The sequence below is a fragment of the Haliotis rufescens genome, unplaced genomic scaffold, assembly GCF_023055435.1.
Source record: "Haliotis rufescens isolate VD_foot unplaced genomic scaffold, xgHalRufe1.0.p SCAF_78, whole genome shotgun sequence".
Lineage (NCBI taxonomy): Eukaryota > Metazoa > Mollusca > Gastropoda > Lepetellida > Haliotidae > Haliotis > Haliotis rufescens.
The window spans coordinates 862,401-878,938 of NW_025964370.1; the positions used below are offsets into that span (position 1 = coordinate 862,401).

The 16,538-nt window shown below is 45.1% G+C and overlaps 1 protein-coding gene across 8 annotated transcripts in view; it reads left to right on the forward strand.

The window, feature by feature from the left end:
• The first annotated feature begins 231 nt into the window (after nucleotides 1–231).
• LOC124119790 (protein NO VEIN-like) overlaps nucleotides 232–16,538 on the forward strand; it is an 87,323-nt gene continuing 71,016 nt past the window's right edge. For 2 of the 8 annotated variants that reach the window (XM_046482424.2, XM_046482433.2), the window contains exons 1-11: nucleotides 232–408; nucleotides 873–1,004; nucleotides 1,495–3,537; nucleotides 4,082–4,550; nucleotides 4,773–4,954; nucleotides 5,884–6,015; nucleotides 8,944–9,110; nucleotides 10,350–10,543; nucleotides 13,176–13,427; nucleotides 13,600–13,700; nucleotides 14,882–15,124. In XM_046482424.2, the coding sequence (XP_046338380.2) occupies nucleotides 1,504–3,537; nucleotides 4,082–4,550; nucleotides 4,773–4,954; nucleotides 5,884–6,015; nucleotides 8,944–9,110; nucleotides 10,350–10,543; nucleotides 13,176–13,427; nucleotides 13,600–13,700; nucleotides 14,882–15,124 (3,774 nt within the window). In that variant the 5' untranslated portion in view covers nucleotides 232–408; nucleotides 873–1,004; nucleotides 1,495–1,503. Of the gene's footprint in view, nucleotides 409–527; nucleotides 710–872; nucleotides 1,005–1,494; nucleotides 3,538–4,081; nucleotides 4,551–4,772; nucleotides 4,955–5,883; nucleotides 6,016–8,943; nucleotides 9,111–10,349; nucleotides 10,544–13,175; nucleotides 13,428–13,599; nucleotides 13,701–14,881; nucleotides 15,125–16,538 lie in introns of those variants that run through there. The other 6 variants (XM_046482428.2, XM_046482429.2, XM_046482426.2 and 3 more) reach the window with 6 other exon arrangements.

Here is a 16,538-nt window from a genome sequence, read left to right on the forward strand (position 1 = left end):
AGAAATTACTTTTCCAGTATCAACTTTTATTCAATTCTTCTCCGTCTTTCTCAACTTGCCTATTCGTTCGGAGAGACTGTCGTATAATCATTTATGGAAAGTTGCGAGTGCACTCTCACACACAGAGTCCCTTCGTTGTTGGCCAAGTTATCAGTGCGCCGGGGTGTGATGCGCACATGTATCTGCTTGTGGTGATGAATGTACTGCATCACCTCGGTTATCTCCCCGGAAGTGAACTTTCACGTGGTCAACTATGGCGGCAAGAAGAAGTAAACAAATGCTGCCATCTATTTGAAAATGGACATGGACAAGACGGATACATGACAAGAATCATTAATATTTGCAGTTGATGATGTCTGCAATCAAATGAACGTCTGAAGTAGTGTGATGTGTTATCTTGTCACCACGGTAAGATGTGGTTTGGTCTGCGTTCATCTATGGTTACTTTCGTTTTCGTCGATCTAACTTTACAGCTGATTTAGACTAAGACTACTTCCTGGAAGTTCAGTGACGTCATTAAAGTTTCTTGGTACTGTGCACTAGTAGTGCATATTTGTGCATTGACAAGCTTCCCGGTCGTCAGCTCTGTTCCAAGTACGACTGTGGTTTTTCCCCATTTACCCCGTGTGGCCGTCTTTCAGTCAAGTGGAGACCCGGCCCATCGATCACCACCCAGATGACCACTAATTGTGTCAAATGTCTGTTATAGGTGGGTGACTGTTACCAGATTATTGATCTGCACAATCGTGGGTCATGTGATGATTTGATTGACAGGGGGTTGGGCTCTTGAATAATGTTTCTGAGAAAGATTTGGCCTACACCAGGAATATTCAGGGCTGGGGTATTATTGTTAGTTTTCTGTTTTGTTTCAGTGGAAGGGGAGTGGGTGTAAAGACTCTCACCTCACCCTGTTGAAAACATGTTGAGAACTTGAGAGGAGTTGTGTGAACAACATCCAGAAGCTAAGTATGTTGTTTTGATGGTGAACAACATCCAGAAGCTAAGTATGTTGTTTTGATGGATCTGTATGATCATGATGATGAGTTACTTTCGATATGAACTTATCACGACCAACCCACCCCACTCCTCTGAGAATAACACCATTTAAGTTTTTTTCCCAGTATATGACTATTCTGGGCCATGTTGGTGGTATGAGCTTACGTCATGTATGTTTATCAATCTAAAATTTTCGTCCCTCTGTCTGCTTCGAAACTACTGTTGAAACTGGTTATCTCGAACACTGTTATCTCAAATGTATCATAATCTTGAACCTATCCTCGGGTCCTGACTGCCTCAATATATTTCTATCATGCCTCATTATCTTAAATGCCCAGATACCTCGAAGTTAGAAAATGGTCCCATAGATTGATTTCGCCACATGTAGCGCAAGTCTCAAAAACAAAGTCATGTTTTCATTTTAAGATGGCTGCTGGAATAAACATGATGAAGAAGGAAATAGCTAATTGACAATGATAATTTTCGTTATCATTGCAGTGATTGACCATGTTTATTTCAAGAATGTCCCGCCAACCAGAGAGAGAGCAACTGAAGCAGGCTGTGCGAGATGTCCTCCGGGATAACCCACGCGGAATCAAGAGAGAACATTTGTGGAACTTCACGGCCAAAAAACTTGGAAGGTCGCCCCGTGCAAGTGACTATGGGGTTGGGAAAATGTCACAGATGTTTCCCTTTGTACAACACCTCTACCTGGAATTCAAGGAAGGGAAAGATATCTTCATCAAACTGAGACCCGTTGGTGCAGATGCTGAGGTCATATCAAGTGATGAAGATGACTTTCCTTCATTGCTCTCGAGTCGAGTAACTAAAGCAAAACCAAGCAAATCGACAGCATCCCTTTCATCCCGAGACAGCAAGGGCTCATCAAGGAAGACCCCAAAGCAAAGTGCATCATCTGATTCCTTCCTATCCCTGGATGTGTCAGGGTCCAGCTGGTCGTCTGAGGGGCCGTCCAGGCAGGAGATGCTGGATGAGCTTAAAGATCAACTTGTGAAACTGTTGAAAAAGAAAGGCAAGGTACTGAAACTGCAGTTATGGGGACACTTTCAGCGTGAATATCAAGTCACACCAAAAGGATCAGATTATGGTGTCAACAAAATGGCTGATGTGATTCAACAGTTCACAGATGTCATTGAAGAGCGACGGATTGATGGTGAAAATTATTTACTGCTCAGACAAACAAGACCGAAAGTTAAGGACACAAACATGACATGGGGTCAGGGTGCTGCAGCCAAGTCAACCCCAGCTGTTGGCAGGACGTCCCAGCAGAGAACAGCCCCAGCTGTTGGCAGGACGTCCCAGCAGAGAACAGCCCCAGCTGTTGGCAGGATGTCCCAGCAGAGAACAGCCCCAGGCATTGGCAGGACGTCCCAGCAAACAGTCTTGTCGTCTTCTGATGATTCTTCCGACACTGACAGTGATTGTGTAGTCGATGAAAGAAAAACATTTGTACGCTCAAAGGGAAAGTCTGAAACAGATTCTCAGCATGAGTTTGACAAGCTTGCACAGGAGATTCAGTCAGCCAGGATGCATAGGAATTTTGTTGACAGGGTGTTTGGCGGTCCCAGCACGCAGGGTATGAGGCCACCACAACCTCTCCAACCTCTCATGCCTGCACCACTCCAACCCCTCAAGCCTCCAGCCCTCAACTTCTTTCAACCTGTAGTTCCAGCTCAGTTCCAGCAGGTGACTCCACCTCAGATTGTAGGGCCTGTAGTTCCTGCACAGCATCTCTCACAGATGGGTCTGCCTGCGGCTGCTGTTTCTGCTGTTGCTGCTGCTGCTGCACACAACATGTCCAGGCATCCAGCTCCTCACGCATCAAGGTCCAGTTCCCGGGGGAGTGATGACGATTCCCACGGGCGAAGACAAGGCTCTGAACCTCGATCTCACAAGCCAGGGGCTTCCTCCAGACTTGAAAGGAGAGAGGTCAATGTCACTCCAGTTCCTTACAGCCGAGGTCCGCCATCCAAGGATCAGATTGAAGTTGTTGCAAAAGATTGCATTGCAATCCTAGCTGATGCCAATGAGCACGTGTCAGTGGAGAGGATAGAGAAGCTACTCTGTCAGAGGTTCAATATCAGGACGATTCGTGATCTTGGTTCTGTTCGCTATGTGGAGCAGATCAGTGCTGTTAACGAACACAATCGCCTCCTTTGTAAAGTCAACATGTATGTTCAAGCCTTTGTCAAAGCAAGATCTGTCTGCACAATGTTTGAACTGTCCGAATGTCTGAGGGAATTCACCAAAGACCGGGATGACTTCGAGTCCCTGAAGCTGGGCCCCCTCCAGCGCCTGCCAGTCGTGTATGACATGTTCAAGTTCCCGTGTGACGAGGAGATCCCGGACATCACCACCATGGATATGCTGGAGCACCTGCGTGACTACCTGTCCAAGAACAACAAGTGGATGGAGCGTGTGGAGATGGAGCCGGTGATGACCTACCTGATGGAGGCCTACAACTTCAACACCGCGTACCAGCTCGGCATCAGGATCCGCAGCCTGCCCCTCGCTGTGCAGGTCAGTCTCTGGTTACTATAGTTACAGACTTTACATGCAAAACATATGTGGTTAACCTTACTTTTTAACATTCTGGTGCATGTGGTGTAAGATGTTTACATCTAACCATGAATCCACCTCTTCCCCAGTTGGGGGCACGGGTGGCCCAGTCGTCTAAGGCCCCGCGATTAGCTGTGCAGAGTTGCGTCCCTTGCGCACGCCAGAAACCTATGATTGTGGGTTCGAATCCTGGTTCGCCCCGATTATGTTTCTAGGTTTGTCAGCACCATACCCATGCTTGTGGTTTTCACCGAAGTGGTAAACGTCTGAGTCCTGCATCACTTCGGGCTTTCCTCCCACATTAAGCTGACCCGCTGCGATATAACTGGAATACTGTTACTGTTTAGCCGTTTGTGGAACAGTCCCATATACTAGTTCATAATAACATCACTTTGTGGAATGGGCCCATGGCCTAGTTTGTTTTGTTTCTTCATGGGTAGCTGGTTTATAATAAGATGACTTTGTGGAAGAGGGCCCATATGTTTTGATGTTTATGATGTTGTAGATGCTGAAGAAATCACAGCGTGATGCGGCTGGTACCAGACGGTCTGTCACGGAATCCTTCAAGGACAACTTCAAGAAGGAGCTGGCGGCAGCGTTCCAGAAGTTCCAGGCTGCCATTCTCCAGACGGGGGAGGACGGAGATTCCGAGGTCCGCGGACACTACCTGCGACTGAGACCGGAGATAGCCATCATGGAGATCTTCCAGAAGTTTCAGCTGCTGCTGTCCATCGACCAGCCAGAGACCAGGCCTCAGATGAAACGACATCGACAATTAGAGTCTTCGATAAATAGCTTTCTGTTGACGATGCGCGATGACCAAATGGCCAGTGCCCTGCTTCATCTGGCAATATGTATCGGAAACACGACCCTAGAGGAGTCGGCCATGGAACTGCTGGCACCTCCATCGCCTCCAAGTCAGGAGAGTGCATCAAGGGAAGACAACTCTGCCACACGACAGCCACCATCAAAAGGTATGTAGGTGTATTGGGGTCATGACATGCAGAATAAGTCAACCGTTTATGATGATGTTGATGTTATTGTAGGATGTAGTCTTCCCGTAATGTGAGATGTGTTAGACAGCTTTAAAAAGTACACCAAGCGTTGTCGAATTTTCCAAGATATCAGTAGTCCCAATTAACATGGTAAATGTGGGGTGTGTATGTTTAAAGCGACTGTGATGTGTATATTTACAGCGACTGTATTAGACAACTTGAAGAAGTACATCGAGCGTTGTCTGGCCCACGGCTCACTGAGTCTGGTTCATCTTGAACGAATCGAGGAGAAGCTACTGGAGGAGTTTGCGTACCCTGACTTCAAGATGATGGGCTTTGGCCGCTTCCTGCACTTTCTGTTGACAGATCCAACAGCTAAAGCTGTAAGTAGACTCTACATGTATGCCAGGGTGGGTAACAGATCCAACAGCTGAAGCTGTAAGTAGACTCTACATGTATGCCAGGCTGGTAACAGATACAACAGCTAAAGCTGTAAGTAGACTCTACATGTATGCCAGGGTAGGTAACAGATCCAACAGCTGAAGCTGTAAGTAGACTCTACATGTATGCCAGGGTAGGTAACAGATCCAACAGCTAAAGCTGTAAGTAGACTCTACATGTCTGCCAGGGTGGGTAACAGATCCAACAGCTGAAGCTGTAAGTAGACTCTACATGTATGCCAGGCTGGTAACAGATGCAACAGCTAAAGCTGTAAGTAGACTCTACATGTATGCCAGGGTAGGTAACAGATCCAACAGCTGAAGCTGTAAGTAGACTCTACATGTATGCCAGGGTAGGTAACAGATCCAACAGCTGAAGCTGTAAGTAGACTCTACATGTATGCCAGGGTATGTAACAGATCCAACAGCTAAAGCTGTAAGTAGACTCTACATGTATGCCAGGGGGGTTAACAGATCCAACAGCGGAGATGTCAGTTAGCTCACCTGGCTATCATGTGTCCCAGGGTCCTGTGCAAACGCAGCATTCTTTTAACTACCAGTGAAATTTGTGATTCGCCAGATTGTAATGTTCCGCTGCGAATATAATTGATGAGTTGACGGGAAACTATCCCGGAGTTGTAGGCATGATGGTCACTTCACAACAGATTTATCCAAGGGTACAAGTCTCGCAAAACTTACAATAGTCTTGTGTGACTTCATAGCAGTATAGGGTGTGTCTCAAAAGTGTTTCTACACAACATTGATAACTGACCAGACTCGGGGGAGCATATAAACTTTTATGAACTCTCTAGAACTCCATTCTGGTTGAGAAACACCCCATGGATAATCACTGGAGGTGGGTTGTGTTACAGATGTTGGACGAGGCTGGAGGGACTGTGTTTGGATCGTCTGGCAGAGGAACGGAAAATGAGACTGGATTTCGACCTCAGATGACCGATGTTCTTGAAATGGTGCAGCAGTGTCGCAGTGCAGGTTTCAGTCAGGTGGGTGTCTACACCAGACATTGATACGTGTTTCAGTCAGGTGGGTGTCTACACCAGACATTGATACGTGATTCAGTCAGGTGGGTGTCTACACCAGACATTGACACGTGTTTCAGTCAGGTAGGTGTCTACACCAGACATTGACACGTGATTCAGTCAGGTAGGTGTCTACACCTGACATTGATACATGTTTCAGTCAGGTGGGTGTCTACACCTGACATTGATACGTGATTCAGTCAGGTGGGTGTCTACACCAGACATTGACACGTGTTTCAGTCAGGTTGGTGTCTACACCAGACATTGACACGTGTTTCAGCCTGGTGGGTGTCTACACCTGACATTGATACGTGTTTCAGTCAGGTAGGTGTCTACACCTGGCGTGCATTCAATAAGCCATTTGGTGCCGAGGCGCCCGCGAGCGCTAGCGAGCACCTCCGAATATATCCTAATGAACGGAACGCACGCTGAGAGCGCTTTCTTGTGCCTCCGCGCATACTAAGGAGTAGGCACGCCGAGGGACAAAGATGGCGGACTTGGACAAAGCGGGGCCTGTGAACATTACATTTTCGACATTGAACAACTTGTTAGACATACACGCACTCAGTGGTGAAGTTTGACACCACCACATTAGTAAATACATTTATTTTGAAGACTTTCCACTTGTCCAAACCAGGACATTCCAATTGTTTTAGCTGCATTTTGAAGCCCCTCGCAGCACGGAGTATTTTCCCATGCAACCCATGTTAATTTCAGAACAGAAAAAATCCTTTTCATACGCCTGTTTGTGAACAAGATACATGTATAATAAATTTTGGTATGAATTTGCAGTTTTGTCCCAATAACACTCACATGATTTCTTTTTGTAAACATTTGACATGTATTATTATGCTATATAAACCTTCATTTTTCGAAACTGGAAACGTAAATTGAGATATTTTCATAGGTGTCTATCTTCTATTAAATAAATCTAAAACATTGCGATTTGTTTTTTTACTGCAGTCTACAATATTCCAGCAATATCAGGGCGGCCTGTAAATAATCCATTTTGTCCCTGATAATTTAACCAGTGGTTGATTTGGACAACGTCCCATGCCGTCATGGGCATTCGTGACCAACTCTGGAACAAGCAGGTTACGGAAAGGTGCAAGTGGTGAAGAATGGCCGTCGGGGTACAATGAAACACAATCCACCAAGGCACCGATCCATAGATTACTTTTGGTCAATCAACATAACCTGGAATCTCCAAGTGTTGACTAAAAAAACACATCCCAGGAAATATTGTTTTTCCCGAACGAGAGCGAGGGTAATACATTTATTCTTAGACGAGTTTTGTAAAATCAGTCTGACAAACATGCGAGTATAATAACTTCTTTGGTACCTATTAATTCCTAATCCATCTGAGCTTTCCTTTAGAGAAATGCACCGATCACGACCGCCGTCTTAGAAAACTACAATTGTCAAATGACGTCAACTGTCTTCAGCTATGACGTCATTTCTAGTGTTAGAATAAAATTTGACATACGATAACAATGCCGCCGGATGACATACAATATACTAGTGCGCGTGAACGATATTGCACCAGTGCACATACGACTTTTAGTAACTCCATTTTTTTCTAACCCTATAGGTAATTAATTATTTTTTTTGTGATTTATGAGACTTTGTTCTTGCCGTTTTGGCAATATAGTGACATGTCTAACCCGACGTATTAAATTTAGTCCCCTTAATAACTGTCCAGAATATACTTAAATTAAATATATATGAATATAAACATCAAACCAATATGTTTTACCCAAATAACTGGTAAATAAAATACCTGGAATACAGTTTTAAGAAGTCAGATTTTATTTGTCTTCTTAAATCTACATCTTCGACAGCTTCAATGCAGAACCAGAAGTTCTTATTCACCTAATGTTCCGATTCGACTTTATTTTATTTACCCCAGTACGTTTGTAAATACAGTACGACACGGATATAACGAACACGGATAGAGCGAACAAACGGATGCAACAAGCTGTTACAAACTCCACGATCTCCTATATATTATCATATAAAATTTAATTTCCCCAACGAGCCCATCTACCACTAATTAGTGACTTGTACAGCGAACTGAGAAATCTCATTCAGTGTCAATTGTCACTGACAATTGGCTGCACGCAGATTGCGGCGAATCAACACAATCTAGTCCATATTTTGATTTTCCAATGTTCAATAAGTCGGTAGGATTACATGAGTTGGGTCGACGTATATCACGATAATGCCATACAATAGAGTTTTGTTGTCTGATCGGTGTCTGTCTAACTAACGGTACGTTTATCGTATCTTTATTCTAAACAATAATACTTCGCATACACAATGTTCATCAATATTGCTAAAATCAGTCTGCGACGCCATTTTGAAAACCGCGCCCTCCGCCGGCGGTAGTTGCAAGATCATTCGATAACACCCGAGCGCCCGCGGAGAGCGCTCAGTAAGCGCTCAGAAAGCGCCTCGGCCTACTGAACGCATGCCTGACATTGATACGTGTTTCAGTCTGGTGGGTGTCTACACCAGACATTGATGCATGTTTCAGTCAGGTAGGTGTCTACACCAGACATTGATACGTGATTCAGTCAGGTGGGTGTCTACACCAGACATTGATACGTGTTTCAGTCAGGTAGGTGTCTACACCAGACATTGATACGTGTTTCAGTCAGGTGGGTGTCTACACCAGACATTGATACGTGTTTCAGTCAGGTGGGTGTCTACACCAGACATTGATACTTGTTTCAGTCAGGTAGGTGTCTACACCAGACATTGATACGTGTTTCAGTCAGGTAGGTGTCTACCCCAGACATTGATACGTGATAGTCCCAGATGTTTGGTTCGTGGTTTCAAATAACTTGTTGAAATGTAAGATGATTGGACCACTCTGATTTTCGCCTGTAGAATGACAAGATCGAGTCGGCGCTGAAAGACCAGTTTCAGCTGACGGATGTGAAGCAGCTGGGCTATGGAAACATCGGTCGCCTCATCACCGCCGCGGACAAGCCTGGGAAGCACAAGTCTGCGGAGCACCTGGTGTTGTATGAAGCGGCCATTGCCGGCCAAACCAGGTAGGCAATTTTACTTGGTGTGAGTTGGAAGGATTTATCACGCTCAGTATGTAGGTTAACCCGCTTGTCTAAACCCTCAGTATTGATTGACCCTCTCAGTGTAGATTACCCTTCTGATTGTAGGTTAACCCTTACAGTGTAGATTACCCTTCTGATTGTAGGTTAACCCTTACAGTGTAGATTACCCTTCTGATTGTGGGTTAACCCTTACAGTGTAGATTACCCTTCTGATTGTAGGTTAACCCTTACAGTGTAGATTACCCTTCTGATTGTAGGTTTACCCTTACAGTGTAGATTACCCTTCTGATTGTAGGTTAACCCTTACAGTGTAGATTACCCTTCTGATTGTAGGTTAACCCTTACAGTGTAGATTACCCTTCTGATTGTGGGTTAACCCTTACAGTGTAGATTACCCTTCTGATTGTGGGTTAACCCTTACAGTGTAGATTACCCTTCTGATTGTGGGTTAACCCTTACAGTGTAGATTACCCTTCTGATTGTAGGTTAACCCTTACAGTGTAGATTACCCTTCTGATTGTAGGTTAACCCTTACAGTGTAGATTACCCTTCTGATTGTAGGTTAACCCTTACAGTGTAGATTACCCTTCTGATTGTAGGTTAACCCTTACAGTGTAGATTACCCTTCTGATTGTAGGTTAACCCTTACAGTGTAGATTACCAATCTCATTGTAGGTTAACCCTTACAGTGTAGATTACCCTTCTGATTGTAGGTTAACCCTTACAGTGTAGATTACCCTTCTGATTGTAGGTTAACCCTTACAGTGTAGATTACCCATCTCATTGTAGGTTAACCCTTACAGTGTAGATTACCCTTCTGATTGTAGGTTAACCCTTACAGTGTAGATTACCCTTCTGATTGTAGGTTAACCCTTACAGTGTAGATTACCCTTCTGATTGTAGGTTAACCCTTACAGTGTAGATTACCCTTCTGATTGTAGGTTAACCCTTACAGTGTAGATTACCCTTCTGATTGTAGGTTAACCCTTACAGTGTAGATTACTCGATCAGTGAAGGTTGTATGTTAGTTTTGAAAGTCACAGGTTCCTTGTCATAACCTTAATGTTAGAAATTGAAAATTGAAGAACTTGTCGTGTCCCTCAGTTAAAATGTTGCAGAAACCTCAGTGACCTCAATAATGTTATTGATGCTTGTGTGGTATTTGTTAGGGTGTAGTGGTCATGGCTAGATGTTTGATTCGCGTGTGGTATTTATGTCCAGCCACAGAGGTGAGGTGAAGGTCGGTATTCTTGGTCACCGGACGCGGGAGCACGCCCTGGCGTGTCTACACAACTGCCCCCTGCTGGCGGACCTGGCGCAGTGGAGTCACTGGGACATGGTGTTCCTGCCCCAGCTCGGCAAACTCAAGGATTTCCTCCACAAATACGGCGGCGTCACGTCTCTCACTGTGGAAGGTACGTGGAACCTCTTGTAATGTATGGTTTCCCATGAAGGTCTGGGGTAGAATAGGTCTTAGCAAACCCACATGCTTACCAAAATAGGCAGACTAACTTTGTCGTAAGAGGCGACTAACGGGATCAAGTTGTCAGGCTCGCTGTCTTGCTTGATGCATGTCATCGTAGCTAGGGATGCTTACTGTTAAGGCTAACTTTGTCGTAAGAGGTGACTAACGGGATCAAGTTGTCAGGCTCGCTGTCTTGCTTGATGCATGTCATCGTAGCTAGGGATGCTTACTGTTAAGGCTAACTTTGTCGTAAGAGGTGACTAACGGGATCAAGTTGTCAGGCTCGCTGTCTTGCTTGATGCATGTCATCGTAGCTAGGGATGCTTACCGTTAAGGCTAACTTTGTCATAAGAGGTGACTAACGGGATCAAGTTGTCAGGCTCGCTGTCTTGCTTGATGCATGTCATCGTAGCTAGGGATGCTTAGCGTTAAGGCTAACTTTGTCATAAGAGGTGACTGACGGGATCAAGTTGTCAGGCTCGCTGTCTTGCTTGATGCATGTCATCGTAGCTAGGGATGCTTACAATTAAGGCTAACTTTGTCGTAAGAGGTGACTAACGGGATCAAGTTGTCAGGCTCGCTGTCTTGCTTGATGCATGTCATCGTAGCTAGGGATGCTTAGCGTTAAGGCTAACTTTGTCATAAGAGGTGACTGACGGGATCAAGTTGTCAGGCTCGCTGTCTTGCTTGATGCATGTCATCGTAGCTAGGGATGCTTACCGTTAAGGCTAACTTTGTCATAAGAGGTGACTAACGGGATCAAGTTGTCAGGCTCGCTGTCTTGCTTGATGCATGTCATTGTAGCTAGGGTTGCTTACCGTTAAGGCTAACTTTGTCATAAGAGGCGACTAGCGGGATCAAGTTGTCAGGCTCGCTGTCTTGCTTGATGCATGTCATCGTAGCTAGGGATGCTTACCGTTAAGGCTAACTTTGTCATAAGAGGTGACTAACGGGATCAAGTTGTCAGGCTCGCTGTCTTGCTTGATGCATGTCATCGTAGCTAGGGATGCTTACCGTTAGGGCTAACTTTGTCGTAAGAGGCGACTAACGGGATCAAGTTGTCAGGCTCGCTGTCTTGCTTGATGCATGTCATCGTAGCTAGGGATGCTTAGCGTTAAGGCTAACTTTGTCATAAGAGGTGACTGACGGGATCAAGTTGTCAGGCTCGCTGTCTTGCTTGATGCATGTCATCGTAGCTAGGGATGCTTACAATTAAGGCTAACTTTGTCGTAAGAGGCGACTAACAGGATCAAGTTGTCAGGCTCGCTGTCTTGCTTGATGCATGTCATCGTAGCTAGGGATGCTTAGCGTTAAGGCTAACTTTGTCATAAGAGGTGACTAACGGGATCAAGTTGTCAGACTCGCTGTCTTGCTTGATGCATGTCATCGTAGCTAGGGATGCTTAGCGTTAAGGCTAACTTTGTCATAAGAGGTGACTGACGGGATCAAGTTGTCAGGCTCGCTGTCTTGCTTGATGCATGTCATCGTAGCTAGGGATGCTTACAATTAAGGCTAACTTTGTCGTAAGAGGTGACTAACGGGATCAAGTTGTCAGGCTCGCTGTCTTGCTTGATGCATGTCATCGTAGCTAGGGATGCTTAGCGTTAAGGCTAACTTTGTCATAAGAGGTGACTAACGGGATCAAGTTGTCAGGCTCGCTGTCTTGCTTGATGCATTTCACCTTATACCAGTTTCATTGATCGATGCTCATGATGTCAATCACTGGATTGTCATTTTCCTGAGGCAAGAGAGTTAACTGATTGTAAAAGTCCAGTTTCGATACTTGCTGACCTAGGCTGAATTTCCAAGATCGCCACCAGAGGCTATTACAAGTTATTTCCCTTCTATGTCCCTCCTTTTGACAAATCAGATTCCACGTCTCATATCACTTGCACTTGCTTCAAACAATATGGCCACGTCAGTCAAGATGATCTGACTGATAATTGAGAACTATATTTTAATAAAACGGGTCTTGCTTTGCAAGGTGTATCAGATCATGTGAGCACCTTGGTTAAAAACATGAAAATATTTGGAAAATATCTGCTGACACCGAGTTGGCAGTGCACATGCTTTATTTACACCATTATTTACAGACCACCATCATATGGCAGGAATGTTTTTGAGTGCAGCATTAAGAAAAACAGTGCTGTAGACGAATCAGTTTGTAATATTTTCTCATTGATCACGCAGAGGCAATATAGGTTGCTGGTACTTGAGTTTGGCCCACAGATTATTGACTGCCTGACATTGCTTCATGGTTTCTATTCTAATTGGGTTATTACATTTCACATTGGTTACAAATATTTTTTCACTCCCCATTCATCACTCTATTGGGTTTTTCCTAAAATGAGTAAGAATTTTGAGATAAAAAAAAAGATATAATGTCTTAGATGTATATGACGGTTTATGCATGTGTTTCTGTACACAAGTTAATTGAAAGTATTTTTGGTTTTGAATAGTTTTGGGGGATATTTTACTCTGTCAGCTCTAGTTTGGTTAATATGACTTCGTTTGTCATGAAAGAATTGAGGGTCAAGGCCATATTACTTCCAACAAGAAAACATCGTCTTGTGTTTTTTCAGGTGGCACAAAGAAGGTGACAACTGATGTTGTTGCCATGGAGACACAGCCTGGCAAGTTACTGAAGCTGGTGAGCCAGACATCACCTGAGAAGTTCCAGGAGGCACTCTCCCACCAGGATGTCAAAGGCACTTGCGGCCATCTTGTTTCCATGGTGATGATGAACAAGGGCATTGAGAACACCCCCACTGCACTGTTGGCCAATCACATGAAGACGGCCCTGTTCTCACTTCATGCCGCAAGTCAGACACCAGGTAACCATGGTAACATACTGTCAACAGTCATATCAGAGGTTTTTTTTATGTTGGTGCACTGTACATTATGCTCTAGCCATTTACATGTTTCAGCAGATTGAACGTCTCTTGAAGGACATAATTAAATTTGTACATTTACATCGTCATCAAGGAATAATTACTGTATGTCCAGGTGGACCCCCCCACGCCGATGTCTCCGACCCAGCAGTGATGTTTGTCCTAGAGTGTCTGGTCAAGCTGCCACTCAGACTGTGTGTTGCCCTTGCAAACCAGGTGAGCTATCCTCACCATATAAGTGAGCTGTCTTTGTCAACCAGGTTACATAACCAGGTGAACTATCCTGTAGTGTCTGATGAAGCTCCCTCTCAGGTTGTGTGTATCCCCCTTGCCAACCAGGTGAGCTATCATATAGTGTCAGGTGATGCTCCCACTCATGTTGTGTGTATCGTCCTTGTCAACCAGGTGAGCTATCCTGGAGCCTCTAGTGAAGCTCCAGTCAGGTTGTGTGTATCACCCTTGTAAACCAGATGAGCTATCCTGAAGTGTCTAGTGAAGCTCTGCTCAGGTTACATATCGCCTTTGTCAACCAGGTGAGCTATCCTTGTAAGCCAGGTGAGCTATCCTTGTAAACCAGGTGAGTAATCCTGAATCTCAGCTCAGGTTGCATATCACCTTTGCTAACCAGGTGAGCTATCTTTGTAAACCAGGTTAGCTATCCTTGTAAACCAGGTGAGTGATCCTGAAGTGTCTACTGAAGCTCCGCTCAGGTTGCATATCGCCTTTGCCAACCAAGTGAGTTATCCTTGTAAAACAGATGAGCTATCCTTGTAAACCAGGTCAGCTGTCCTTGTAAACCAGGTGAACTACCCTGTAGTGTCAAGTGAAACTCCACTGAGGTTGTGAATATCGCCCTTGCCAACCAGTTGAGCTATCCTTGTTTACCAGGTGAGCTATCCTGAAGTGTCTAGTGCAGCTCAGCTTAGCTTGTGCATATTATCTTTGCCAACCAGGTGAGCTATCCTTGTAAACCAGGTGAGCTATCCTGAAGTGTCTACTGAAGCTCCGCTTAGGTTGTGTGCGTATCGCCTTTGCCAACCAGGTGAGCTCTCCTTGTAAACCAGGTGAGCTATCTTTGTAAACCAGGTGAGCTATCCTGTAGTGTCTAGTGAAGCTCTGCTCAGGTTGTGTATCGCCTTTGCCAACCAGGTGAGCTGTCCTTGTAAACCAGGTAAGCTATCCTGTAGTGTCAAGTGAAGCTTTTGCCAAACAGGTGACTGACAGTGTAAATGTGTGCTTGACCTCAACAGATGAACTTGCAGCTTCACATGAATGATGTAATGGTGCACTGTGGTCTTTGTGTGGTGGTTTGGTTGTGAATGGTTCAGCATGGTAATCATGCCAAAAGGTAAAACTGGTTTCATGGACAATATTTCATTCCTTGATTTGTCCAATAGATATTCCTGGAACCTCTGGGTCAGGTTGTTGGCGCCACCAAGTCCAAGATGCTGCTGTTGTCGGTGTGTCGTGACGACGGCTGCAGTGTGCAGCAGCTGGAGAAGCTGGGGTGTCTGTTGGGGGTTCAGGAGTGGACCGTCACCCTCATCAACAAGTGTCAGCCACCCCTGGACGCTGTCACTGAGGTGCTCTCTGCAGCTGACATCAAGGAGCTGAGAGAGCAGGGAGAGGAGCTGATAGTGGTGAGAAATAGTGGTGCTGATAGTGGTGGGAAATAGTGGATGTGATAGTGGTGGGAAATAGTGGAGCTGATAGTGGTGGGAAATAGCGGAGCTGATAGTGGTGGGAAATAGTGGAGCTGATAGTGGTGGGAAATAGTGGATGTGATAGTGGTGGGAAATAGTGGATGTGATAGTGGTGGGAAATAGTGGAGCTGATAGTGGTTGGAAATAGTGGAGTTGATAGTGGTGGGAATTAGTGGAGGTGATAATGGTGGGAAATAGTGAAGCTGATAGTGGTGGGAAATAGTGGATGTGATAGTGGTGGGAAATAGTGGATGTGATAGTGGTGGGAAATAGTGGATGTGATAGTGGTGGGAAATAGTGGAGCTGATAGTGGTGGGAAATAGTGAAGCTGATAGTGGTGGGAAATAGCTGATGTGATAGTGGTGGGAAATAGTGGAGCTGATAGTGGTGGGAAATAGTGGATGTGATAGTGGTGGGAAATAGTGGATGTGATAGTGGTGGGAAATAGTGGATGTGATAGTGGTGGGAAATAGTGGAGCTGATAGTGGTGGGAATTAGTGGAGGTGATAATGGTGGGAAATAGTGAAGCTGATAGTGGTGGGAAATAGTGGACCTGATAGTGGTGGGAAATAGTGGATGTGATAGTGGTGGGAAATAGTGGAGCTGATAGTGGTGGGAAATAGTGGAGCTGATAGTGGTGGGAAATAGCGGAGCTGATAGTGGTGGGAAATAGTGGAGCTGATAGTGGTGGGAAATAGTGGATGTGATAGTGGTGGGAAATAGTGGAGCTGATAGTGGTGGGAAATAGTGGAGCTGATAGTGGTTGGAAATAGTGGAGTTGATAGTGGTGGGAATTAGTGGAGGTGATAATGGTGGGAAATAGTGAAGCTGATAGTGGTGGGAAATAGTGGATGTGATAGTGGTGGGAAATAGTGGATGTGATAGTGGTGGGAAATAGTGGATGTGATAGTGGTGGGAAATAGTGGAGCTGATAGTGGTGGGAAATAGTGAAGCTGATAGTGGTGGGAAATAGCTGATGTGATAGTGGTGGGAAATAGTGGAGCTGATAGTGGTGGGAAATAGTGGATGTGATAGTGGTGGGAAATAGTGGATGTGATAGTGGTGGGAAATAGTGGATGTGATAGTGGTGGGAAATAGTGGAGCTGATAGTGGTGGGAAATAGTGAAGCTGATAGTGGTGGGAAATAGCTGATGTGATAGTGGTGGGAAATAGTGGAGCTGATAGTGGTGGGAAATAGTGGATGTGATAGTGGTGGGAAATAGTGGATGTGATAGTGGTGGGAAATAGTGGATGTGATAGTGGTGGGAAATAGTGGAGCTGATAGTGGTGGGAATTAGTGGAGGTGATAATGGTGGGAAATAGTGAAGCTGATAGTGGTGGGAAATAGTGG